The sequence below is a fragment of the Gorilla gorilla genome, chromosome 5 (assembly GCF_029281585.2).
Source record: "Gorilla gorilla gorilla isolate KB3781 chromosome 5, NHGRI_mGorGor1-v2.1_pri, whole genome shotgun sequence".
Classification (NCBI taxonomy): Eukaryota; Metazoa; Chordata; class Mammalia; order Primates; family Hominidae; genus Gorilla; species Gorilla gorilla.
Window position 1 is genome coordinate 146665841 of NC_073229.2, and position 27613 is coordinate 146693453.

The 27613-nt window shown below is 37.4% G+C and overlaps 1 protein-coding gene across 3 annotated transcripts in view; it reads left to right on the plus strand.

Annotated features, from left to right (window-relative positions):
- Positions 1-27613, plus strand: part of PKIB (cAMP-dependent protein kinase inhibitor beta) — a 253648-nt gene that overhangs the window by 3468 nt on the left and 222567 nt on the right. For all 3 annotated transcript variants that reach the window (XM_063707825.1, XM_055391252.2, XM_063707826.1), the window contains exon 2: positions 2470-2558. In XM_063707825.1, the coding sequence (XP_063563895.1) occupies positions 2509-2558 (50 nt within the window). In that variant the 5' untranslated portion in view covers positions 2470-2508. The remainder of the gene's footprint in view (positions 1-2469; positions 2559-27613) is intronic.

Consider the following 27613-nt stretch of genomic DNA (forward strand, 5'->3'; position numbering starts at 1 on the left):
GACTCACATCTTATTTCCAACACTCCAGAGACTGAGGCAGGAGGATAGCTTGATCACAGGAGTTAGAGACCAACCTAGGCAACATAGTGAGACTTCATCTCTATAAAAGTAAAAATAGGCCGGGTGTGGTGGCTCACGCCTGTAATCCCAGCACTTTGGGAGCCCAAGGTGGGGTGGATCACCTGAGGTCAGGAGTTTGAGACCAGCCTGGCCAACATGGTGAAACCCTGTCTCTACTAAAAATACAAAAATTAGCTGGGTGTGGTGGCATGCGCCTGTAGTCCCAGCTACTGAAGAGGCCGAGGCAGGAGAATTGCTCGAACCTGGGAGGCAGAGGTTGCAGTGAGCCGAGATCACGCCACTGCACTCCAGCCTGGGTGACAGAGTGAGACTCTGTCTCAAAAAAAAAACAAGTAAAAATAAATAATCAATCCATAAGGATATGGTTTAGAATCATGTATATCACATTAAAAATTCCCAGTGTAACCTAGAATCAGTGTGTCTCCATCAAGGTTGACTAAAATTAGACTCATCTTTGGTCCCATAATCCTTCTTGCCTTTACACAAATCTCTGTATAAACTTTAATTTTTATCCTAATAAATGATCTATATCTCTGAAATATTGTGAGAGTGGAACAGATTTTAAGGAAAATAATCAGGTCATATTTTTCTGGAAATTAGAAATTATACTGCTTAGTTCTCTTGTCCTTAGTACATCAACACTAAATATAATGACGACTGAAACATCTTGGCCCCCCCACAGTAGTTAAAGGATGAATAAAATTTGTGCATAGTTTGTTATATAATCCAAGGGGAGCAAAAATATAAAAAGTATTTTATGGCTTTTATCCTAAATTAGTTATATCTTAAATGTAAACATGTTTAAGTATTTCACAGATATTCTGAAAGGATAAGCCAAAAATAGATTAGGACACAGTAACCCATAGGGGTCAGTATAAACTTAGAATTGGAAGAGACCATATTCTGATTAAAGACATGCTTTTATCTGTTAAGACAGACATTGATAGTTTTGGAAAATAATTCAAAACTAAGATATAGTGTCAAATGTACAAAAACTCTCTTCAATTATGGTCTTAATGTTAAAACAGCAAATGAACAATATTCTTTCCACACAGATTTTCTTATTTTGCTGAAATCTAAGCCTGTAATTCCATAACAAGCAGATATGTTTATACCAGTGAAATAGATGTCTACAAAAATATGTTTATTTCAGGCAGAACATACATAAATTCAGGAAAAAAGGAAATATTCACTGCATAAATAATGAAGTGGATAGTAAATTCAAATATGTGTCTAATATTTAATGTACTATTTTATAATCATTGAGAAGGGAGTGACTTCTTGAAAAAGTGTAAATGGCATTTCTAAAACATTTCACTTTTCAAGGGCAGATGTATTGACCTTGATAAAATATAATGAAATTATATACTGAAGAAATTCTTCACATTCATTCACCCAAAACGTTATTTATTTGTGCTACAGAAAGGAATCAACTAGTTTGATTTGGCACTCATCAGATTTTTGAATTCTTATTAAACATGTTATTAAGGCAACGTCTAAATCAGCACCTTCCAATAGAAATGAAATGTGAATCACATTTGTAATTTAAAATTTTTTGTAGATGTATTAAAAGAAATGGATGAAATTAATTTTAAAGATGCATTTAATTGAACTCTATATCCAAAATATTTCAATGACATTAATATAAAAATTCTTAATAGAATGTTTTACATTATTTTTCATATAAGTCTTCAGAATCTGGTTGTGTTATATAATTAAGAGCACATCTCCATTTGGACCAGCATATTTCAAATGTCCAGTAGTCCCTATATTGGACAATGCAGGTCTGTAAGCTGAAGGAGAAAGTCGAGGCAATTATCCAGGTGATACAAGCTAAACAAGGAAGCAGTCATATTTTTCTTTGTATAAGTTATTTAGATATTTCAGATAAAGTGGTTTTAAGCCTGTGCATTTGCTTTAGGTATTGAACCTAAATTGATTTCTTATATAAAAATCAGATATGAGAGATTTGTAAGAAGGATAAATGTTATATTCTGATAATCATTTAGGCTATCAAAGTACTATACTATATGATACTCTATGAAATTTGCCAGATTTGACTTTATTTTCCAGTAATCCATATATTCCATTATGTTATTTTAGCCAATTTATCTTGATTTCTTTTTTATTCACCTGAATTTCTATGGCCTTAGCTGCTTTCTTTCCTCCAGAATTAATTGTAAGAATAGAATGATATCCAGAGGCCCTGACATTTTAAATGGCCTGATCTCAAGCGACTTCAGACAGTGATTTTTTATTCTTACCCAATTCTCTACACCTCACTCCACTGACTGTATTGTCCATTATTGCGTAAAACACTTTGGCAAATTGATACCTAAAGCTCTTTCTACTGAGTGATTAAGAACTTTGGGTACTTTTTCCTCACAGTTTTTACCCTGTTGAAGATTTGCTTTAACTTCAAAAGCGATGACAAGAAAGTATGGACACCCCTTCAGGACCAACCTGATAAGTCACTGGTAAGGTCTTAATTTCTCCATAAAGCTTCCTAATATTTTCTAGTATTAAGGTCTTCATATCCCGTAACCCGCTTTGCATCACCTGCAGAAATCCTAGGCTTAGCTGTTTGGTAGCATCTGGCTGTGTCATTTGTTCTATTATTTTTCGCAGGCTCTCATCTAGAGTCCTGTTATAGTGAGGGCTGGCTTCCACTAGTTTCCATTATTGCTTATGGGTCTGTCCCTTTTCTCCAGAAAAGTCCTATCTTTTTAAAGATGTAATGTCAGATGAAGCTTATGAACCAACCACAGGCCATTTTTTTAATCGACATCTCCTGAAGGAAATTTTCTGCCTTAGCTGGCCTGACTTACTTGTATTTTGTGGCAGAATCCACTCTTTCTAGGAATCATCCAGTTTTTAAAATCATCTCAGTGGTTGTAGAGCTGAGAGCAGAATTCTCTCTACCTATTTTCTCTGCCATGGAGAAAGCATTCCCAGCATCATTTATACAAATGCTATGCACATTTCCACTTCCCAGCAATACTCATGCAGCAATTTAGATGCCATGGGAGGGTACTCCATAGTTCAGTTCTATGGTATGCTTTGATACGGGCATGGCTGGACACTGCACATTGTTCAGCAATTCCAAATGGTAGTCTTTAGTAAGAGAAAAAACATAATTAGAGTCACTTAACATATTATGTGGTGGCGGGGGGTGGGGAAATATGCTTTAAGAAGTAGCTTTCACATAGAAATGGAGTCCCAAATAGTGAACTTTTCCCATTGGATATTTATATGAATACAACCATGGATTAAATGCCAATAGGAGAAAGTGTTTTAGAGACGTGCTTAAAATCTGGAGAAAGAAAACAAAAAACAAAAAAAAAACTCCTGCAGCCAGCTCAGTGTCTGCCCAAACAGCCACCCAGTTTTGTGCTTGAAACCCAGGGCTCTGGTGGCGTAGGCACTGGAGGGAATCTCCTGGTCAGTGGGTTGCGAAGACCATGGGAAAAGCATAGTATCTGGGCTAGAATGCACCATTCTTCATGGCACAGTCCCTCACGGCTTCCCTTGGCTATCAGAGGGAGTTCCTCGACCCCTTGCACTTCCCGGGTGAGGTGATGCCCCACCCTGCTTCTGCTTGCCCTTCGTGGCTGCACCCACTGTCTAATCAGTCCCGATGAGATGAGCTGGGTACCTCAGTTGGAAATGGAGAAATCACCCACCTTCTACATTGAACTTGCTGAATGCTGCAGAGAGCTGTTCCTATTGGGCCATCTTGACTAATTGCAAGAATATTTTTAAGAGCCTTTCCAGGGCTTCTTGCTTTCTCTAGGCAGACTCTCAGAAGCTCTGTCCCAGACATATTAAAGCAGTAATCAGCAACTTAATGTCTTAATCCTGCCCTGAGAAAGGTACTTCATACTTTATAGAGTTTTGAGGCACTAAGAATCAACAAAGGGGAAAAAAGTTCCTTATCCTAATTGAGTAGCCTAGGAAACAACATGTAGTATTATGACTATGTGTTTTAATTCTGTCAATTAGAACTCAAAATTTTCTTTTTAGTCAGATCAGTTCTATAGTTTTGATAAATATCACAAAACAGAAATGAGAGTACAATGCATTTACTCATGAGTGCTTAGACATCAAAAGTCTCATTATTTTCTTTGCCCTCTTTCCTAGCTGTTAATATAATGCTAAGATTAAGTTGACACATTGACTAGACTGTGATCTCTCTTTGCCCTCTGCTTTATTTAAAGATTTTCCTTTGGCGAGCAGTTATATATCAGGCACTCCCCAAACCCAACATCAGAGACACTCAAAATTGCCGTGAATATTCTAGTAGCAATCTCAAAAGTTTTAAGTTCTTTTGTATATAGATAGACTTGACACATTCTCTCAAAGCATATACTGTTTCTTGCTTTTCACTGTCTACAATGCCAGTGCCAGTATTGACTGTAAGAGCTTCCCATGGCATGAATAAACAGTGAAAAGGTCCAACAGAGCTTAAAGGTATATAGAAAAAATAATAAAAAGTTAAAAAAAGATTAAAGAAAACAATGAGTATATTTGTAGAAATAAGTGAGGTTAGTTCTATTTGATTTGTACTGGCAACCATAGTCAATTTTTTTTTTTTTTTTCTTGAGATGGAGTCTCGCTCTGTCACCCAGGCTGGAGTGCAGTGGCGCGATCTTGGCTCACCGCAAGCTCTGCCTCACAGGTTCATGTCATTCTCCTGCCTCAGCCTCCTGAGTAGCTGGGACTACAGGCGCCCGCCACCACGCCCGGCTAGTTTTTTGTATTTTTAGTAGAGACGGGGTTTCACCGTGTTAGCCGGGATGGTCTTGATCTCCTGACCTCATGATACACCCGCCTCGGCCTCCCAAAGTGCTGGGATTACAGGCTTGAGCCACCATGCCTGGCCTATAGTCAAATTTTTTAATAAAAATGCTAACCTACACTTAGTATATCCAATAACGAATGCACTATTTTGATTTTCAATTCTGTTTATGCATGTTTCAGTAATCAATGCATACATATGTAATATTTTAATATTAGTAATGATAAAGAACAACTACAATTTATTTAAATAATGCTTCAGGTACTTTTTTCTATTCAAGTTATTTACTTAATCCAAAGGGAATAAATTTTTTGAAAATGTAGTAATAGTGATCCTGGAAAAATGTCATGTTCTATTTATATGCCTGGAGTATTTACTCCATTTCTATCTCTTCCCTTTGCTCTGTTTGATGGCTATGCCTGCCTTATATCTCTAAGAATTTTTTTTCAAACAATTTTTAGTGGGTTGTGATGTTCATCTCCGTTTCTTACTGTACAAATACTTTTCTGTTAAATTTAAAGATTACTCTCTAAAGCTTAGTAGGTGTGCTTTCATTTTCACACTGATAACTAAAATCCACATCATTACTAATCACAGACATGCATATGTGTTGATTATAAAGTGATATTGTACATACCACAAAATCAGAGATACAAAAATAATCTTTTGTTGTTCTTTTTAAAAAACTTAATGTAGAAATATCATAAAATGAAGTTAAATTGAGTAAATCTTAAGACATCATTTAGTCAAGCTCCTTGCATCAAATCAAGCCCATGATTATATAAGTGTATAGAAAAGCCCACAAAAAATTAAAAAGAAAGCTTTTCAGTGGAAAACCTGACAGACACCTTATCCAAAAGATCAAAGTTTTAACATCACCAGTAATAGAACAAATAGGTTTCATGTGTCTTCTGATGTAATGCACTGAGGAGTGAGCACTATCACTCCTGAGGCATTTTTGCCAAAAACATATAAACGGGAATAAATCATGAAGAAATATCAGACAAACCCAAATTAAGGCACATTATGCAACGTAAATGGCCTGTACTCTTCAAAATGTCTAGGTCATGAAAGAAAAGGACTAAGAAACTGCCCAGATTAAAGGAAACCAGAGACTTGACAACTAAATGCCACATGTAATCATGGATTAGATACTGGAGCAGAAATAACAATACTAATAAATAATTGCTGTTACTGCTGTAAAGAACATTATTGAGACAATTAGCAAAATTTGAATGGGGCTTGTGAATTACAAAGCAGTATCATATCAAAACTGATTTTCTGTTTTTGATTGTTATAATGTGGTTATGTAGAAAAGTATTATATTTTTGAAAATGTACATTGTAGTATATGGGAGTAAAAAGGATCATGTTGGAAATTTATTCTCGAACGGTTTACAAAACAGTATGTATGTGTGTGTGTGTGTGTGTGTGTACATACACACACATTGTGTAAAGTAAACAAGATAAAATTTTAATATTTGGTGAATAGAGGTGAAAGATATATAGTAAATTTTGTACAGTGTTTGAAACTTTTCTGAAGTCAGAAATCAGTTCAAATTTTTTTTAAATATTGCTTTGGCTTCCTATTTTACCTGTAGTTAACTGTGTCAAAAATATGCTAATTATGTTATCAACACCCAGGGTTTTTGTAATCTCGCAATATTGAAATCAAGAGACATCACAGAACACAGCAGCAAAGATAAGTTTTTTTTTTTTTTTTGAGACGGAGTCTCGCTGTGGCCCAGGCTGGAATGCAGTGGCGCGATCTCGGCTCACTGCAGGCTCCGCCCCTCCGGGGTTCACGCCATTCTCCTGCCTCAGCATCGCGAGTAGCTGGGACTACAGGCGCCCGCCACCTCGCCTGTCTAATTTTTTGTATTTTTGGTAGAGACGGGGTTTCACCGTGTTAGCCAGGATGGTCTTGATCTCTTGACCTCGTGATCCGCCCACCTCGGCCTCCCAAAGTGCTGGGATTACAGGCGTGAGCCACCGCGCCCGGGCAGCAAAGGTAAATTTAATTTTATTCCAGCTTGTGCTCAAGGGAGCTAGCACTGAGAAAGGAAAAAGGAGTTGGCTGTTCCCTGAGGGTAGTGTGTGGGTTAATTTAATAGGCTCTTTTCATAGGGAAAGGTTATATTAGGGCATATATAGGACAGCTTTTTCTAGTGCTTGCACAGTAGCTCAACATGCTTCTCCATACATTACATGTAGCATTAGCATTTAAAATCTCCACCCTTGTGTGTGAATTTTAGCATTAAAATGAGGAAGAGATAACTTTAGGTTGGATTTTTTTTTTTTTTTTTAGATGGAGTCTTGCTCTGTCACCCAGGCTGGAGTGCAGTGGTGCGATCTCAGCTCACTGCAGCCTCCGCCTCCCGGGTTCAAGTGATTCTCCTGCCTCATCCTCCTGAGTAGCTGGGATTACAGGCATGCGCCACCACACCCGGCTAATTTTTGTATTTTTATTAGAGACGGGGTTTCACCAAGTTGGTCAGGCTGGTCTCGAACTTCTGACTTCGTGATCTGCCTGCCTTGCTCTCCCAGCGTGCTGGGATTACAGGTGTGAGCCACTGTGCCCGGCCACTTTAGGTTGGATTTTAAGTCCAACTGCACGTGCAAGGCTCTGGGGAAATCCCTACCCCCCTGAAATAGGAGCTTGCTGTTAAGTTTCTTGGGTCTCTTGTCACTGATTGGCTGAAAGTTAAATAAGCTAGTGTTTGAGTGAGGGGCTTTATCGTTTCCTTTAGAACATCTTAAAATAGGGACTCAACCAGCCTGCTTGTCTTAATCATATAAATTTATTTAAAATTATCTTAATAAACCAGAACGTGGAGACTATTTTTTAAAAGAATTATTTGTCGAAGTATTACATTTTTAGTAAGTTATCTCTTTTTCTTGTGTAGCTTCCTCATTTTTAAATTTAAACCAGACAAAAAGTTTCAGTATACAGCATAAAGAACATTTGATGAAAATTTGATGAAAGTAATTTAAACAACTATAAATACATTAATTTATATCAATTTTTGATTATGGGAGAGTAATAATCCTTCATTACAAGTTGAAACATCCCCTGAATACATTAGAATGAATGCTACAGAAAACAGAAATAATTTTCACAATTATCTGCCACATATCATAATGCCTCAGACAAATTTTGTGTATGCATATAGAAGATGAAAAATTATTTCCTAATACACTCCTAGGTTTTCTGGTTAGAGTCCTCTAAATTAAATTGACAAAAGGCAGAAAAATAAGGGGAAAAAAAACCAAAAGTTTATTAACGTATGCATTGTGCATGTAACATATACCCAGAGATGAGTAACTCAAAGGTTTGGTTAGAACTTGGACTTATATAGGATTTCAGCAAAGAAACAATTTTTAGAAAAATGACAAGAGTCTCTAGGAGTGGCAGATTGTGTGAAGGCAAATATATGGGAAACTAGGTAAATAAAGGCTAGTTTGCAAAGTTTGTTATATACAGTCCTCTGATTCTGTCTACAGGCTGTAAGGGTCTAAAGCTGTCTCTGGTAATTAAGTTTTGTCCTTCCTTGTAGAAAGCGGGGGACAACTTTGTAAATTTATGTCCTGCTTTTAGATGACAGAAGAACAGAGAGCTTTTCTTGTATCTTTTTCTTCTCAATTGCCTTCAGCTCAAAGTAATCCTTGTGCCAAAGTGGAAAAGTTTGCTGTGGCATATTCTGCCACCCTACCATAGCTAGGATAGAATACATCTGTACGTGAAGGTCTTTGAGGGCAGAGGCCAGATTAATTTGTAGAGTTTTACTGCCATCACCTAACCTAGTGCTTGACATGGAGAAGGGGCTTGGTAAACAATTGAATGAATTAATGCATTTGCTTGTGCCTTCCATATTTTCCATACAACACTCTTGCAGTAAATAAAGAAAAAAAAAAGGAAAAAAGAAAAAAAAACACTCTTGCAGTAAATATACTCATATACTTTTAAATACTATTCTAAGGTCAAAAACACCTTTATCAAATATCTAAAAGCTAATGTGAAGAAAATTACATGAACACCAACCAAATTGTATGAAATAATTTCATATGCTTGGTTTATGTACTTGTTTTGAAAAGTGGGATTTTGCCTTAGAAATCAGAGGCCACTTTACATCTTAACTGAGAATCATTTTTGTCAACTCTTGGAACAAGGACAATTGCAAGGAATAAATATGACTTAATTTTTGGAAGATGTATTCTGTGAAGAACTGTTATAGTAAGAGGAATTATTTATTCTTATAAAAAGAAGAATCCTGAAATAAAAAGGGGCAGTCCCAAAGTGAAGGAATCATTTTCAGTAGGTTTGCTATTTTCCTTATCAGAAATTCACAGCACACATTACTTTTTTAAGACTTTGACAAATACTGCCATAAATAAAATTATTTAATATTGTTTAATCCAATGTTTCTTAAATGTGTATGATCTCAAACCCTGAAACAAAGCAACATATCACATCCTGTGGATCATCATTTAGGAAAACACTATTAAAATGTTAAAGCAAACTAAATATGGTCTGAGAAGGACTCCGTACTTGTATATTTGAGTCCTTGTGGATGAACTGCAGCCTAACTTAATAGGTAGACAAGATTGAAAACCTAACTTAGGAGTATGCACCAGAAACAATAGATGAGTTTTGGCCAATCCTAGCAGCAGAAGTTCAACCACTCTTACACTGCCTCGTGTTCAAACTGTTCAAATAAGGCAAATGCTGAATTGTAATCAATCTAGTTGTTTCTGTACCTCACTTCCAATTTCTGTACTTCACTTCCCTTTTTTTGGCCTATAAATCTGTCACCATGTGGCTGCTCTAGAGTCTCTGAATATGCTGTGATTCTGGGGGCTGCCTGATTTGTGAATCGTGTCTTGCTCAATTAAACTCCTTTAAATTTAATTCAGCTGAAGTTTTTCTTTCAACAAAAATATTATTTTTTTTTTCCTGGAATGTGGTAGCTAGGTGGTCTGTATTTTTACTGAGAATAAAATGAGACAAAATGGAAAAACTGAATTAATCTATTACATGAGATATAAATAAGAGGCCTAAGTATTTATACATTGAAATTATTTCCCAAAGGAAAATTAGAATCTCACTGAAAATAGAAGAGCTAGTCATCTATAAAGTATTAATTTTGAAGGTTTAGGTTAAAATATTAGAACAAACTAATGTATCAAAGTGGCATCATTCTTTAGGTAAAAGATGTGTCAGTGGTAAAAACAACATTAAATTTTCTGGAATAATTAGGCTTCAGGATAGCATCAGTCGTGTGTTACTGGAATACAGAAATCAGGATCTAAGGGAAGCACACGTGGTAAACAAAAATCACATTTAATAACAAAGGAGAGTGGTTAACACATTTCCAATTCAAAACTAGAAGAGAGTAGAATCTAGTAAGGATGGCTAGTTTAATAGCAGAGCCATCAAAGGCAGTGTTAAAGCGGAAGGATGGTGGCAGAAATCATTAGCAGTCGAGTGCCTGAGGATTGAATGTTGCATCTGTTGAAGTCTTTATCATGAATTAGCAATGGCTGTGCTTTGGTAGCATGGTTGGATTCACTGTAACTTTTGGATTATTGCTGTATATCTTGCCTTTTGTCTTTTTGCATGGAAGTAATTGTCACCAAAAATTGTCTCTCTTCTATTTTCTTGTCCCAAATTTACAACATATGTCTTTTCTTAGGAGAAATTTCTGGTGCCAGTTGATTGTTTCTGTCTAGAAATAACATATTCATAGACACATACACAAATGTGGCTAATTCATCACAAAATATACCCACGTAACCTCCACATTACCCCCCTGACTCTAAAATAAAAATAAAAACAAATGTAGCTGATAAATTGAATAGCCAAACTTAAAAATAAACTTTTTTTCTTTTAAATCCATCACTGTCCCTATTAAACTTGTGAGCCAGCTTCTTTCTGCAGAAATTGAAAAAGTCTTGAGTCCAGTTTCGTCATTTCTGGTTGTTTCAGATAATAAAAAGTCCTCCAGTCATTTTATTCCCCCTAAACCAGTCTCAATTCAATTATTGTTATCTTTCTTTAAGAGTAATAAGTATGGCATTGAAAAATATTATGCAATTATTTGTTCTCTTGTTTTGGTTTCTTTTTTGAGGATTCCAACCATAGTTGCTTGATCCACCCTCATCTTCTATATTTATTATTTCATGTTTAATGCATTTTAAGTTTATTTCTGTTATACATTTTCATTTATAAGTTTCATCCTCTATGTTCCAATAGTATCTAACTTCCATTATGTTCCTTCTAATTTCATTTCTCATATTAGTTTTTTGTGTGTATGATTTTTTTTCTTTATCTATTTCTTGTTTCTTTCTAGTTTTTCTACTAATGTGTATCTCCTTTTATTGTCTTACCATTTCTTCCTCAAGTTCTAACATTTCTGCTTTATGGTATTCTAGTTAGAGCGAATTTTATTAATACATTTTTAATTTTATGGCAGAGTATTTGATCACAGTTTGAATCTGCACCATGACATTTTTCATGTAATTTTACTTTTGCTTTTTAAAAGTACTGTGTTTTAAAACATCTTAGTTGAAATAACTCTAGATTTGCAGAAAAGTTATAATAGTATGAAGAATTCCATCTACCCTTTATCCCAATTCCCCAAATGTTAACCTTTTGCCACACTTGATGTCTGTCTGTCTATCTATCTATCTATCTATCTATCTATCTAACTACTATTTTCTGAATCAATTAAAAATAAGTTGTAGACATGATGCTGTATTTCATGTAACTACATAAATATGTATTTCTCCAAATGTAAAAGCATTTTACTGCATAACCACAATGTACCAAAATCAGAAAATTAATAAGTAAAATGCTTCTTTCTACATTGAACATATTCACATTTTGCCAATTGTCCCAGTGATATATTTTATAACAAAAAATAAATAAATAGTTTATCTGGTCCAGGGTCCAATAGAGGATTATGTGTTGCATTTAGTTGTCATGTCTCCTGATTATCTGACAATCCAGAACCCACATTCAGTCTTTTCTTTCATGACCTTGTTATTTTTTTGAAGAATGAAAGTTAGTTAAATTGTATCATACCTCTTATGTTTAGACTCATCTGATATTTCTTTGTGATTAGATTCAGCTTGTTATGTTCTGAATATTCATGTTTGTGTTCACCCCCCAAAATTCATACATTGAAACCTAATCACCAGTGTGATGGTATTAGAAGGTGGGGCCTTTTGGGAGGTGATGAGGTTGTTAGGGGACAGCCTTCATGATTGGGATTTATGCTCTTATAAAAGAGACTCCAGAGAGCTAACTAGCTCTTCTGCCATGTGAAGACACAGCAAAAAGGTGCTGTTTTGTTGTGTTTTGAGACAGGCCCAACTGTAGCATCAGCTGACTCCATGGGGAAGCTCTGGATGACCCTTTAGTCTTGACTGGAAGCAGACTCTCACCAGACACCAAATCTATTAACACTTTGATCATAGACTTCCCAACCTCCAGAAATGTGAGAAACAAATTTCTGTTGTTTATACGCTACCCAATTTAAGGTTTTTAGTTATAGCAGCCTGAATGAACTAAGTCACAGCTTAGGCATTCAGGACAGGGATATGAGAGAAGCGATGCTGTGTTCTTCTCATTGTATTAATACTGCATCAGTAAACATATGGTGCTGATTTGTCCCATTACTGATGATAACACATTTATCACTCGTTTAAAGTGATATCTTCCAGGTTTCTCAATTGTAAAGTTTCTGTTTCTCTCTTTAGTAAGTATTTTGGAGGGATATGTTTTTAGACTGTAAATATGTTGTTCCTCAGTAATTATTTACCCATTCATTTCAGCATCTATCCAAGGTTCTTATCTCAATATGTTCTTATTATGGCTACCAAATTGTAATTTTCTCATTTCATCATTCTTTCTACATTTAACTTGCATTTGGCTGGAAGTAATAGCTTTTTCTTTCATATATATATATTCATATATATACACACACACGCATGTATGTACACACACACACACACATCTCCTTATAGATTTCTGTTTATTTAATGAGTTTATAGTCTATTGTTATAATTATTTATCTTGTTGCTCTATTTGCTACGTATTTGGCAAACGGGGAAACCCCCCACCTAGAAGCTGAATCCTGTCTTTTACTTTTTCCCTTCATATTCTTTTGTTTGAGCTCTTCTTTTCTGGCACAAGATCTTCCAGGGTCTCACTGTGTTGCCCAGGCTGGAGTACAGTGGTACCATCATGGTTCACTGCAGCCACTCCCTCCCTGGACTCAGGTGATTCTCCTGCCTCAGCTTCCAGAGTAGTTGGGACAACAGGCACACCATTATGGCCAACTAATTTTTGTATTTTTTTTTTGTAGAAATGGGGTTTTGCCATGTTGCCCAGGCTGTTCTCAAACCAGTTTATATTATTCTTTCATTTCTCCAAGGAGCTCTTGTTCTACGTTAGAGAAGAATGATACTTAGAAACCAACATTGGAGCACTACGTCTGCTCACTGCTCCTGGGATTAATTGCTTCTAGGCTTTCCCACCAGGCAGAGGTAGAAAATGTCTGTCACTCACATACACAAACATTTGTATCTACTTCTGTATCTATCTGTCTATCTCTGTCTATCTAAGAAATTGTGTGTTCCCAGTGATAACTCCAATTGAAACATAATACCACAGGGATCATGCTGGCCATTGGCTTTTCATATTTGTAACTCCTTTATCCAATAGTGAGAAACTTGGTTCTCATTATTCTCAATTTATTCACTTATTTGCTTTTTCCTCCTGTATATAATCAAACTCCTGACCCAGAAAGTTGCCTTCTAGGCCCTGCCCACCTCAATAGCCCCAATAGTTTCCTTGGTCCTAAAGTTTCTACTTGTGTTAGCTGCCTCAAAGGACAGGAAGTAAAAGGAATTAATAGATTTTTTTAAAGAAGGAAAAAGAAGACACTTTTAAAAATAGTATTTCATTTATTATTATTATTATTATTATTGTTATTATTATTATTTTTGAGAAAAGTCTTGCTCTGTTGCCCAGGCTGGAGTGCAGTGGTACAGTCTCAGCTCACTTCAACCTCTGCCTCCCAGGTTCAATTTATTCTCCTGCCTCAGCCTCCTGAGTAGCTGGGATTACAGGCACCTGCCACCACACCCAGCTAATTTTTGTATTTTTAATAGAAATGGGGTTTTGCCATGCTGGCAAGGCTGGTCTTGAACTCCTCACCTCAAGTGATTCAGCTGCCTCAGCCTCCCAAAGTGCTGTGATTACAGGCATGAGCCTGGCCAAAATAGTAATTTAAAAATGGATTCTCTCCTTTTAAAATACTACTCATCATTGAATGAGTTAGGCTTTCCTGGACTGGCCATTTGTAAGAGGTTTCTTTTGGGATATAAAGGAAAGATAAAGTTTCTGGCTAAGTAATTTTCATAGAGCAAAAGCTTTCTCCTTTCCTGTTACAGAGTCATGTTACTTCTTATAAATATGATTTTTCTGTATAATTCTTTTTATAGCCCCAGGCCTTCTTAAGAAGAAAGACATGGCAACTCAGTCCATTCAGTCTTTGTACTAAGGGTCACAAAAAAGGAATATTACTTTTTGGCTTCACAGTGTACCCACACTTTCAGGAAGTATATTTTGCTGGTGCTTTTTGAGATCTATTTTTCAGTGGGTCCCTGCTCTTGAGATTTATCACCAGGGATTCTTGTTTTCACTGCCCTTTCTGTGTATACAAAAAAAGTCATGTGCTTTTGATAGTGTTTGATATAAAATGGAGTCTGGGAGTTAAATATGCATCCAAGTTCTTCAAAAATAGTTTGCAAACTTATGAAAGCTTCTTCTTGTAGCTTTTGAATAATTTCCAAGAAAAAGGGAAAATGCTGATTTATAGAGTCATTCAAATTGTGTCTAAGTCCTCCGAAAATGTTTTTCAAACTTATAAAAGCATCTTCTTGTAGCTTTTGAATAATTTCCAGGAGAAAGAAAAAGTGCTGCTTTATATAGTTATGTTTGTAGTTGTCACATGTTGGCTTCTTCAGGAAGGAGGCTCTGAGATGAAGTTTAGCGTGAGGATGTTTATTAAAGTGTGCCCTTACCAAAGAGATCAATACAACTGGCAGGGAGGGAAAGAAAACAGTAGTAGTATTATGGTTTGGATGTTTACCTCTTCCAAATCTTATGTTGAAATATGATTCCAAATGTTGGAGGTGGGGACTGGCGGGAGGTGATTGGATCATGGAGAAAGTTCCCTCATGAGTGGTTTAGCACCATCCTCTTGGTGATGAGTGAGTTTCCTCTCAGTTCACACAGAGATCTGGTTGTTTTGAATCTGGGACCTCTCCCTTCTCTCTTTCTTGCTCCCATTCTCATCATGTGACATATTGGCTACCCTTTGTCTTCCACCATGAGTGTAAGCTTCCTGAGTGCCTCAGCAGAAGATGACAGCACTATGCTTCGTGTACAGCCTGCAGAACCATAAGCCAATTCAACCTCTTTTATTTATAAATTTCTCAGTCTCAGCTATTTCTTTATAGCTAGCAAAAATGGCCTAATACAAGTAGGCAGAGGAAGAAGTTGTGCTGTGATACAGCCCAGCTTTAGCCTCAGCTGAATCCATAGGGAAGCTCTAGAACTAGAATGACCCTTTAGAGTTGCCTGAATGGGGCTAAGATCACCCATCAGTGATTATGTTAGTGGCAGTGAATCTATACTGGTCTGCAGCAACCTCAATTCCTGCCTCCTCAGAAGAAAAAATTTGAGGGGCATAAAGGAGAAGAAGAGACTGAGACAAGTTTTAGAGCAGGAGTGAAAGTTTATTAAAAAGCTTTACAGCAGGAAGAAAAGTACACTAGGAAGAGGCCCAAGCAGGCCACTTGAAGGACAAGTGTGGGGTTTGACCTTTTGACTTGGGGTTTTATATCTTGACATACTTCCATGGTCTTGCATCCCTTATCTCTTTATTCTGCACTTGGAGCTGCCTGTTCTCATGCACAGTGTGTTACTGGAGTTATACGCATGCTCACTTGAGGCATTCTTCTCTTTACCAGTGGAATGCTTCTGGAAGGTCATATACCAGTTAAACTCTACCATTTTGCCTCTTAATGTGCATGCTTGAGCTCACTCACCCAATTCCTGAGATCTTTTTGGGAATCATCTATTATTATTTTAGAGAGGCAGTGTGACAACTGCCTGACCATCACCTGATGGTCACCTGACATTCCTGTTGGAGTTGGGGGAGCCCTCTCCTCCCCCGCTCATGCCTGGCTAGCTACCTACTGTAAAAATTAGTCATTAACGTAGGCCTCTAGAAGGGACATGTGGTCTTGGGCAAACCAAGTCTTCCTGAAGAAGTGAACAGCTGAAAGATGTCTGCAGATAGCACTCCTCACTACTGGTGCAACAAGTCATTTCTTGAAAATAGGTTGTGGAAGCACATTTCAGTGTCCTGGTGCATAGCCTTTGAATACACACTCCTCTGAGTTTTGGTTTTGATCTGATTTCATAGCCATTTATGACTCAAAAATATCAAGAATCACTGCATTATTGGGAACATTCATTATTTCTGTACCTTGTTTTTATCGAGAAAACTAAGGTTAATCTAGAAAGATTTGAGCTGAATTTCTGAAGCTACTCGGTAAAAATAAACATGTTGTTTTTACAGTCGGCAAATTTTCTTTAGTTATATGTTAGAATTATGAGTACTGAAAGCCCTTTGTAATTCCACTACATTACTAAAAGCTAAGACTCACCAACTGTGGATTAGTTACGCAGATATTTCAAAAACACTTGGAGGTTTTATTCAGAGGCTTAAGCCACACATCTCAGCGATTGAGAGGGTAGCCTAGAACCAAGAGGGGGCAGCAGAGGGCCACCAGAACAGTGAGGGAGAGGTATGAGAATATGTCAGTTGAAAGGATACTGATTTTAGAGAGAGAAATACATTTATCTATTCATGCTAAACACAGAAGGAGGAGTTATGGCTTAAGAAAAATTTATTGTAAGCATATTGAGAGAATCTCTGGTTGTTCGTGGGTAGTGTTCATGGGACAAAAACTGAGCAGAGGAAAAGCAAGTAGAATTCAGGTTATAGGGAAGTCATGAGCTTCTTAGGGAATGTGTGCCTTTTGGATCTATGACCTATGGTTACTTCGGGCTCTTTATCACTGATAACATTAAGCACTCGGGGAACAATATGGGACCAGCGATAGCCTCAGTAATGTTTCCAGATATATATTTATATTGCTTTTCCACTAATTCCTAGACCAGAGTAATGGACTTAAGAGACATTCTTTCAAAGAAAATTTTTCCCCAAAGAACCAGTTTTTGCTTTTAGTGATCAAACTACATTTTCCTCTCAGTTTCTAGTTTGACTTATTATTTTTATAACTCTAACATTTTATGTTTTATTTTATTGAAGCATTTGTTCCTTTTATATTTTTCTGTAAAGTAATTTAAGCATAAGAGGTTATGAGTTTGCCCCAGTATAGCTTTATCATATATTATATATATTTTAAGAGAAAGAGTTTTTTTTTTTTTAATTTTCTCAATATTCTTTACTGGAAGCTTTGGTTTCCTTTTAACCCAATAATTATTTAAGACATGTTTTCCATTTTCCACAAAGGCAAGCCTTTTTGTTTAAGCCATTGTCATTAAATTACAGTTTTATTACATTTTAGTCAGAAGATATGACTTTTATTACTTCTACTCTGGCATAAGGTTTTGTGTCCCAGTAGATAATTAATTTCTCTTTCATGAATTATTGAAAAGGATATATTTTCTATTACAAGTTATCTATTGTCTATCTAAACTCAACTTCATTAATTAGGTTAATTTTAGACTTTCCAATATTTTCTGAATTTTTAAAAAGAAATCCCTTTGAACTGTCAAAGCATGATGCTGTGGTCTGAATATCTGTGTCCCCCCTGCAAATCTACATGTTGAAACTTAGTCACCAATGTTACTGTGTTAGGAGTTAGGACCTTTGGGAGGTGAATGAGATCAGTGCTCTTATAAATTGGCTCCAGAGAGCTCCTTCGTCCCTTTCACCATGTGAGGACACAGCTAGAAGACACCATCTGTGAACCAGAAAGTGAGTCCTTATCAGACACTGAATCTGCTGGCACCTTGACTTCTTAGCCTTCAGAAATGTGAGAATTAAATTTCTGTTGTTTATAAGATACACAATTTATGATATGTTGTTATAACAGCCCAAACATATATGATGTATTGAAATCTTCTATGAAAAATTGTGTGATTTTCCTCAATTTTTTCATGTTTCTAACAGATTTTATTTTATTATGCATATCTGAAGCTGTGCTTTTCAGCATATAAATGTTTATTGTTCTATAACTTTGATATAGGTAGTGCCTCATAAGTAGTACCTTTTGTCTGAGAGTCTGTTTTGTTTTCTTCCATGACCCTGTGAACTCCAAGGAGTTTTCTAAAATATTTTCTGCTTTGGTAGTATGCAAAATTCCTAGGCCTGAAATTTCTTTAATTATCTTTACATGAGGGGTGGTCTAGCTAGTCCAGTCTTTGCCGACTTAACCTTGGTCTTCCTCTCTGTACCTTCACTCTAGTTATATTGAATTCTGGACCACAGCCAGGGACCACATTGTTCCCACTAATCCTGTTCTTGCAGTCATTTATCTACTGTGGCTCTTCTGGAAAGAAATGGGATATTTTCCCATCCTCTCTGCTTGCTTTATTGCTTGCTTTAAATATTTAACTATTTTATTAAGTTGTCTTTAAGAGTCATGAGACATATATGCCCATGTTAATATCAAATAAAAATTTTGAAAAACCTATTAGTAATTTAAAATCAATTACTAAATCCCACTTTATATACGGCCAAGTTAATTCCACACAGACCTTGAACTTTCTTATTTGAGAACATGCTTGATTAATTCAAATTAAATCCAAACACCAAAAGTTCAGAAAACTTGAAAGGAATGCTATGGCATTAAAAAACTTTCATTTAATCTTTGGAATAGTAAGAAAAATCTGCTTGCTAGTTTGGAAGTTGCTAGCTCTGAGACCTTAATTGAGCCATCTAACTTTTCTGGACTTCTATTTACCCTCCTCTGAAACAATAGGCATTGGGCCAATGGTACAATATGGAACTTCTTCCTGGCAGGTGTTCAGAAGTATGTAGGGGTGTTTTTGTTGTCACAGTAACTGAAGAGTGCTATGGCGCAAGGGTTTAAAACATGAGACAGTTTTATACTAAAGAGAATTGTCTCAACAAAATGCCAAAAATACCCCCTTGGGAAATACTGGAAGATGATCAGCAAGTTTTACTAATTTTGTGGTTCCAGAATAGGTGTTGAAAAATAATGGGGAAAAAAATTGCCTTTAAGAAAATCTTGAAGATGGCGGACTTAGCACTCTGACACAGAGAAACAGGGTAGAGAGTAAACACTTGCTCTTCAAGTGGGTCATCAAAGGGATCGTTTCTGGATTCACCAAAGAAGCGACAGGAACCAAAAAGAACAAACAGAAGTGAAGCCAGGCAGCCTCCTACTCAGAACTGGTGTGGAGCCAGCAGAAGCCTCCTAATGTGGAGAAATGATGAGGGAATGAGTGTCCCCAGAGGATCCACATTTCCTCCATGAACCTTGCAATCATGGGCATGGGAGAACCTCCCTGACACCTTCACTCCTCCAGGCCAATACAGAGAGCCACCTGGAGTCTTTGCACAGGCACTGTTTAAGCCCATGTGAAGCCCCAGAGGACTTGGATCCCTTGGTGTCAACAGTTATAGCCCTGCTAGAGGATGCAGCCACAGTGCTGAGGAGTGGCCAGACTGCCCTGCTATTTCCTGCCAGGCAGGATCTACAGCTTGGGCTCCCAGCACAATGGCCCTTCCCCCAATCCAAATATTTTGGTTGGTGACAGCTCCTCATTCTTCTGAGCCAAAACTCTCAGAGGTAATAGACAAGGTTTAGCACCTCTGCATGCCACCAATAGCAAAGTTCACCCTCTTGGGTGGGAGGGAAGTGCAAGTGTATCACATGCCCTACAGTCTTTACTGCTGCAGCTGAGGGGGTCCTGCCTTCCTCGGTGGAAGGCCCATAGCACAGCTGCCCTGCCCCCACCTGAACATTTCACCTGTGGTCCAGAGCCCTTCTGAAAACCCAACCCCCACAGGCCTGTAATATCCCTTCAGATCCTCTACCACTTAAGTGTTCCATCTGCCCCTGCCTGAGAGTTTGGTTGGTGATCTGGGGACCAGGCCACCCCTCCCCATCACAGCCAGCACTTGACTTCTGGGCTAGCCCAACCCTAGTCCTGGCCCTTCAGGAGTCATATATGCTATCTAGTGGGCCACCTGGGGCCTCGGAACTGGGGAAACTACCTACCCCATTCCAACTCAGCTGGCATCTGGCCGATTCCCCCAGTGTCTGAGGTCAAGCTGACCAAATCAGCCAATACCACCACACAACTCACTTGCATGAGTCCAAAGGTGGAGCCACCCCTTTATAAGAAGCGGAAGTACTCTCACATTGGAGAACAGGAGAGCCAGGAAGCTATATGTATCCAGTTGGGTGACAAGATTATACCCTGAAACCACTTCCACAGAGAGTGGTGAAACAGGTGTTTCCCATGGCTTTCAACCATATTGTGGTCCAGAGTGGTCCAGCTGCTGCAGCCTCTCCCCAACATGGAGACTCATTTCCCCAGATGATCCTCCTAGTCACCCTTGTCAGAGCTGGTGTTTACACTTGCCATCTCTGTATTCATAGGCAAGCTTGGGGCTCCAGGTCAACCCAACTGTGTCCCCCAACCCCCATGAAAAGCTCAGGGCACCAGGTACTTCACTGTCCAGTCCCTCACCCAAGACAACAGAAAGCACCTCATGGTAAAGAAAGATCAGGTACACAACTACCTGCTTGTGCCACAGTGCTCTTACCTGCAAGTGCTGTCTACTGGCCTGTAGGTCAAACCACATGGCACAATATAAAATCTGAAGTGACAGAAGTGCAAAGGGCTATAGAAGTAAAGCCAAAAGACCCTACCCAACACATTTATCTCCAGATTTGAAAGAACTAGTATAAGAATTCTGGCACCATGAAAAATCTGAATGTTGCAACACCACCAAAGGATCATTCTTTTCAGAAATGGTCTCTAACCAAAATGGAAACTCAGAAATGACAGTTAAAGAATTCAAAGCATAGATGTCAAGGAAACTTGATGAAATCCAACACAAGATTTAAAATCAATACAAATAAACTTCTAAAGTAATCCAGGAAACTAAGGAAAAGATAAATCTTCTAAAAAGAAATCATTCAGAGCTCCTGGAATTAAAAATTGCTTTAGAAATTCTAAAATACAATTGAAAGTTTTATCAGTAGACTAAACCAAAGAGAAGAGAGGATTTTAGAGCTTGAAAACTATTCTTTTAAACTAATCCAGTCAGACAAAAATTTTTAAAAATTCAAAAAATGAGCAAAGTCTCCAAGAAATATGAGATTATGTAAAGTGACCAAGTCTATAAATTATTGGCATTCCTAAAAGATAAGGATACAAAGTAAACCTGAAAAATATATTTAAGGGAATAATTCAAGAAAATGTTCCTAATCTTGCTAGAGATTTCTTATATCCAGATGCAAGAAATTCAGAGAATACTTTCCAGATACTATACAAAATGAATGTTATTAAAGGATATAGTCACCAGACTGCCTAAGGTCAATGCTAAAGAAAAAACTTGAAAGATAGCTAGAGAAAAAGGTTAGATTACATGCAAAGGCCACCCCATCAGGCTAAAAGCAGACCTTTCAGCAGAAACCTTTCAAGCTTGAAGAGATTGGGAGCCTATTTTCAGCATTCTCAAAGAAAAGAAATTCCAATCAAGAATTTTATATCCTGCCAAACTAAGCTTCATAAGTGAAAGATAAATAAAATCTTGTTCAGACAAGAAATCACTAGGGGAATTTGTTACCTCTAGACCAGCCTTACAAAAGATTATTCAGGAAGTTTAAACGTGGAAACAAAAAACAATACCTACTACCATAAAATCACACTTAAGTATATAGCCCACAAAACCTATACAACAACTACACAATAGCAACTACAAAGCAACCAGCTAACAACTTTATGATAGAATCAAAACTTCACATTATAATATTAGCCATGAATGTAAATGGTATTCACACCCTACTTAGAAGGCAAAGAGCAGCAAGTTGGATAGAAAAGCAAGACCCATTCATCTGCTGTCTTCAAGAGACTCAGCCCACATGTAACGACACCCATAGTCTCAAAGGGTTGAAGAAAGATCTATCATGTAAGTGGAAAACTAAAAGAGATCAGGGGTCATTATTCTTAGACAAAATAGACTTTAAAACATCAACAATAAAAAAGACAAAGAAGGGCACTACATAATGATAAAGGGTTTAATTGAACAAGAAGACTTAACTATCCTAAATATATACATACTCAACAATGGAGCACCCAGATTAATAAAATAAGTACTTCCAGACCTATGAAAAGACTTAGCCACACAATTACATTGGGGGACTTTACCATTCCACTGATGGCATTAGACAGATCATAGAGGAAGAAAACTAATAAGAAAGTCTGGGCTTAAATTCAACACTTGACCAACTGGACACAATAGGCATCTACAGGACACTCTACCCATCAACCAACCACAGAATATACATTCTTCTTATCTGCACATGAAACATACTCTCAGATCGACCCCATGCTCAGCCATAAAGCAAATATTAATACATTTAAAAAATCAAAATAATACCAACCATACTTTTGGGCCACAGTGGAACAAAAATACAAATCACTACCAAGAAATTCTCTCAAAACCACCCAATTACATGGAAATGAAATAACTTGCTCCTGAATGCTGTATTAATCTGTTTTTATGCTGCTGATAAAGACATAACTGAGACTAGGCAATTTACAAAAGAAAGGTGTATTGGACTTACAGTTCCACGTGGCTTGGGAGGCCTCACAATCATGGTAGAAGGTGTACAGCACACCTCATATGGTGGTGGACAAGGGAAGAGAGCTTGCGCCTGGAAAGTCCCATTTTTAAAACCAGTAGATCTCGTGAGACTCATTCACTATCAGGAGGACAGTGCAGGAAAGACCTGCCCCCATAATTCAATCACCACTCACCAGGTTCCTCCCATGACATGTGGGAATTGTGGGAGTTACCATTCAAGATGAGATCTGGGTGTGGACACAGCCAAACCATATCAAATGACTTTTGGGTAAACAACAAAAATAAGGCAGGAATAAAATACTTTTTTGAAATAAAACAGACACAACATACCAAAATCTCTGGGATGCAGCAAAAGCAATGTTAAGAGGAAAGTTTATAGCATTAAATGCCTACATCAAGACTTTAGAAGGATTTCAAAGTAATGAGCTAACATCACATCTAGACAAACTAGAAAAACAAGAACAAACTACAAAGCCAGTAGAAGAAAACAAATAACTAAAATCAGAGGAGAACTGAATGAAACGAAGAGGCAAAAATCCATACAAGAGATCAATGAAATATAAAGTGAGTTCTTTAAACGAATAAACAAGATTGATGACCACTAGCTAGATTAACAGAGAAGTGAGAGAAGATTCAACTAAGCTTAATCAGAAATGCCAAAGGCAACTTTAGAACTGATCTTATGGAAATACAAAAGATCCTCAGAGACTATTATAAACACCTCTATGTATACAAATTAGAAAATCTAGAGGAAATGAATAAATGCCTGGAAACACACAATCTCCCAAGACTGAATGAGGAAGAAATTGAAAGCCTGAACTGACCAATATCAACTTCTAAAACTGAATCAGTAATTTAAAAACCTACCAACCAAAAAGAACCCTGGATCAGATGGATTCACAGCCTAATTCTACCAGACATACAAAGAAGAGTTGGTACCAATCCTACTAAAACTATTCCAAAACATTGAGGAATAGGGACTCTTCTCTAACACATTGTACAAAGCCAGAATCACTCTGATATTGAAATCTGTCAAAGAAACAACCAAAAACAAACTTCATGTCAATATCCCTAATGAATATAGGCAGAAAAATTCCTAATAAAATACTAGTAAACCAAATCCAGCACCACATCAAAATTTATTCACCACATCAAGTAGGTTTTATTCCTAGCAGTCAGGGTTGGTTGAATGTATGCAAATTAATAAATCTGATTTGCCACATAAACAGAATTAAAAACAAAAACCATATGATTGTCTCAGCAAACACAGAAAAAATCTCTTGATAAAATCCAGCATCCCTTCATGAAAAGAACACTCAACAAACTAGTCATTGAAGAAACATATATCAAAATATTGAGAGCCGTTTATGAGAAACCACAGCCAACATCATACTGAATGGACAAAAGCTGGAAGCATTTTCCTTAAGAAATGGAACAAGACAAGGATGCCCACTCTCACCACTCCTATTCAACGTAGTACTGGAAGTCCTAGCCAGAGATATGAGGGAAGAGAATGAAATAAAAGGCATCCAAATAGGAAAAGAAGAAGCCAAATTTCATCTCTTTTTGCTGATGATCTAATTCTATACCTAGAAAACCCTAAAGACTTCACCAAAAGCCTCCTAGAACTGAAAAGTGACTTCAGTAAAGTTTCAGGATACAAAATTTATGTACAAAAATCAGTAGCAATAACATTTAAGTGGAGATCCAAGTCAAGAATGCAATTCCATTTACAATAGCCACATAAAAATAAAATACCTAAGAATACATCTAACAAAGGAGGTGAATGATATCTACAAGGAAAACTATGAAACACTGCTGAAAGAAGTTATAAATGAGACAGACAAATGGAAAAATATTACATGCCCATGGATTGGAAGAATCATATTATTAAAATGGCCATACTTCCCAGAGAAATCTATGGATTCAATGCTATTTCTATGAAACTATTCAGCATAAAATCAGCATCTTTAATCTATTCAGCACTGATGTCATTGGCTACCCAGTGAGATATTAAGAACAGTGGGAAAAAAAGTCCTCAACAGGGTTTGAATTTGTAAGTGGTAGAGATTATATCACATTCTTTTTTTTATATTAAGTATCCAGTATATACTAAATGCTCAGTAGATATTAATAAAATAGAATTTAACACTGAGGAAGGGAAGAGAAGATTGCTTCTACATTCTAACACTTTTCTGTAGATAAATTTTTGTTTGCATTACATTTACACAGTTAGCACAAAAAAAAATTTCCTTTGAGTCATTTCCAATAATGCTAAATATAAACCTTTATGCTGTGCAGCTAGGAGTTTACACAAACAATGCTGTCCAAGATTGTCTTTAGAATTTTTCTGACTGCTCCAGAGGATTAATAACTTACCCCTACTCACAAGCATAGAATCCTAGATATGGCCAATTCCTAGAAAACAAGTAGGCATTGCATTTTCTTAGATATGGAGAAATTTATTTTGCATGAGTTATATGTTGTATTAGTTTGTTCTACACTGTGATAAGGGCATACCTGAGACTAGGTAATTCATGGAGAAAAGAGGCTTAATTAACTCACAGTTCTACAAGCCGCACAGGAGGCATGGCTGGGGAAGACTCAGGAAATTTGCAATCATGACAGAAGGTGAAGGGGAAGCAGGCACAGTCTTCATATAGTAGAACAGGAGAGAGAGAGCAAAGGTGGAAGCACTACATACTTTTAAACAACCAGATTTTGTGAGAACTCATTCACTACCACAAGAACAGCAAGAGGAAGTCTGCCCCCGTGATTCAATCACCCCCCACCAGGACCCTCTCCCAACACGTGGGGATTACAATTTGACATGAGATTTGAGTGGGGACCAAGAGTCAAACCATATCATTCTGCCCCCAGCTTCTCCCACATCTCATGTCCTTCTCACATTCCAGAACACAATCATGACTTCCCAACAGTCCCCTAAAGTCTTAACTCATTCCAACATTAACTTAAAAGTCCAACTCCAAAGTCTCATTTGAGACAAAGCAAGTCCTTTCTGCCTATGAACCTGTAATATCAAAATCAAGTTAGTTACTTCCAATATACAGTGGGGGTAGAGGCATTGGGTAAATGCTCTCATTCCACAAGGGAGAAATTGGCCAAAACAAAGGGGCTACAGGCCCTAGTGGAGGTTCTCTATGATGGCTCTGCCACTGCAGCGGACTTCTACCTGGACATCCAAGTGTTTCTATACATCCTCTGATATCTAGGAAGAGGCTTCCAAACCTCAACTCTTGCCTTCTGTGCACCCTCAGGCCAACACCACATGGAAACCACCAAGGCTTGGGGCTTACAGTGTTTGAAATAATGGCTTGAGCATTACTTTGGACCCTTTTAGCGATGGCTGGAGCTGGAATGCCTGGGATGCAGGGTGCCATGTCCTGAGGCTGCATAGAGCAGTGGGGCCCTGAGTCTGGCCCATGAAACCATTTTTCCCTCCTAGACCTCCAGGCCTGTGATGGAAGGGGCTACCAGGAATGTCTCTGAAATGCGCTGAAGGCAATTTCCTCATTATCTTGGCTATTAACATTCAGCTCTTCTGCACCCTTGAATTCTTCCTCAGAAAATGGATTTTTCTCCTCTACTGCATAGTCATGCTGCAAATTTTCCAAACTTTTGTGATAAGTTCTAGTTTCAGTTCATTTCTTTGTTTATGCAAATAAGCATAGGCTTTTAGAAGCAGCCAGGCCACTTCTTTTTTTTTTTTTTAATTTTATTTTATTTTTTTCGAGATGGAGTTTTGCTCTTGTTTCCCAGGCTGGAGTGCAATGGCACAATCTTGGCTCATTGCAACCTCTGCCTCCCCAGTTCAAGTGATTCTCCTGCCTCAGCCTCCCAAGTAGCTGGGATTACAGGCCTGCACCACCACACCCAGCTAATTTACACCTGGAATGTCTATATCACTATCAGCATTTTGGTCCAAAAAAAATTAACAAGTCTCTAGGAAGTTCCAAACCTTCCCTCATCTTTCTGTCTTCTGAGCTCTCCATACTGTTCCAATTTCTGCCCATTACATAGTTCCAAAGTTGCTTCCACATTTTCAGGTATCTTTATAGCAATGCCTTACTTCTCTGGTACCAATTTTCTGTAGTAGTCTATTTTTATGCCACTATAAAGACATACCTGAGCCTGGGTAGTTTATGGAGAAAAGGGGTATAATTGACTCACAGTTCTGCAGGCTGTACAGGAGGCATGGCTGGGGAGGACTCAGAAAATTTACAATCAGAAGAAGGCAAAGGGGAAACAGGCACAATCTTCGTTTGGCAGAACAGAAGAGAGAGAGAGTGAAGGGGGAAGTGCTACACACTTTTAAATAATCAGATCTTGTGAGACTCATTCACTATCACAAGAGAAGAAAGGGGAAAGTCTGCCCCCATGATTCAATCACCTCCCACTGGCCCTTCCTCAACATGTGGGGATTACAATTCCACATGATGTTTGGTTGGGGACAAAGAGCTAAACCACATCATGTGTCAAACATATTTTCTTTATATACATACTGAATATAGTAAATTCTAGATATTTTGGAGATGAATTCTGCAGCTCATGAATTATGTAGATCCTGTTTTTTTTCTTTCAAATCTCAGTAATTTTTCATTGCTAATTACATATTTTCCTTGAAAGATTCAGTCAAGAGTAGTGTCTTAGTTAGCTTAGGCTGCTATAACTATACACTGCAAACTGGGTGGTTTAAACAACAAGCATTTATTTCTCACAGTTCTGGAGCCTGGGAAGTCCAAGATCAAAGCATGGGC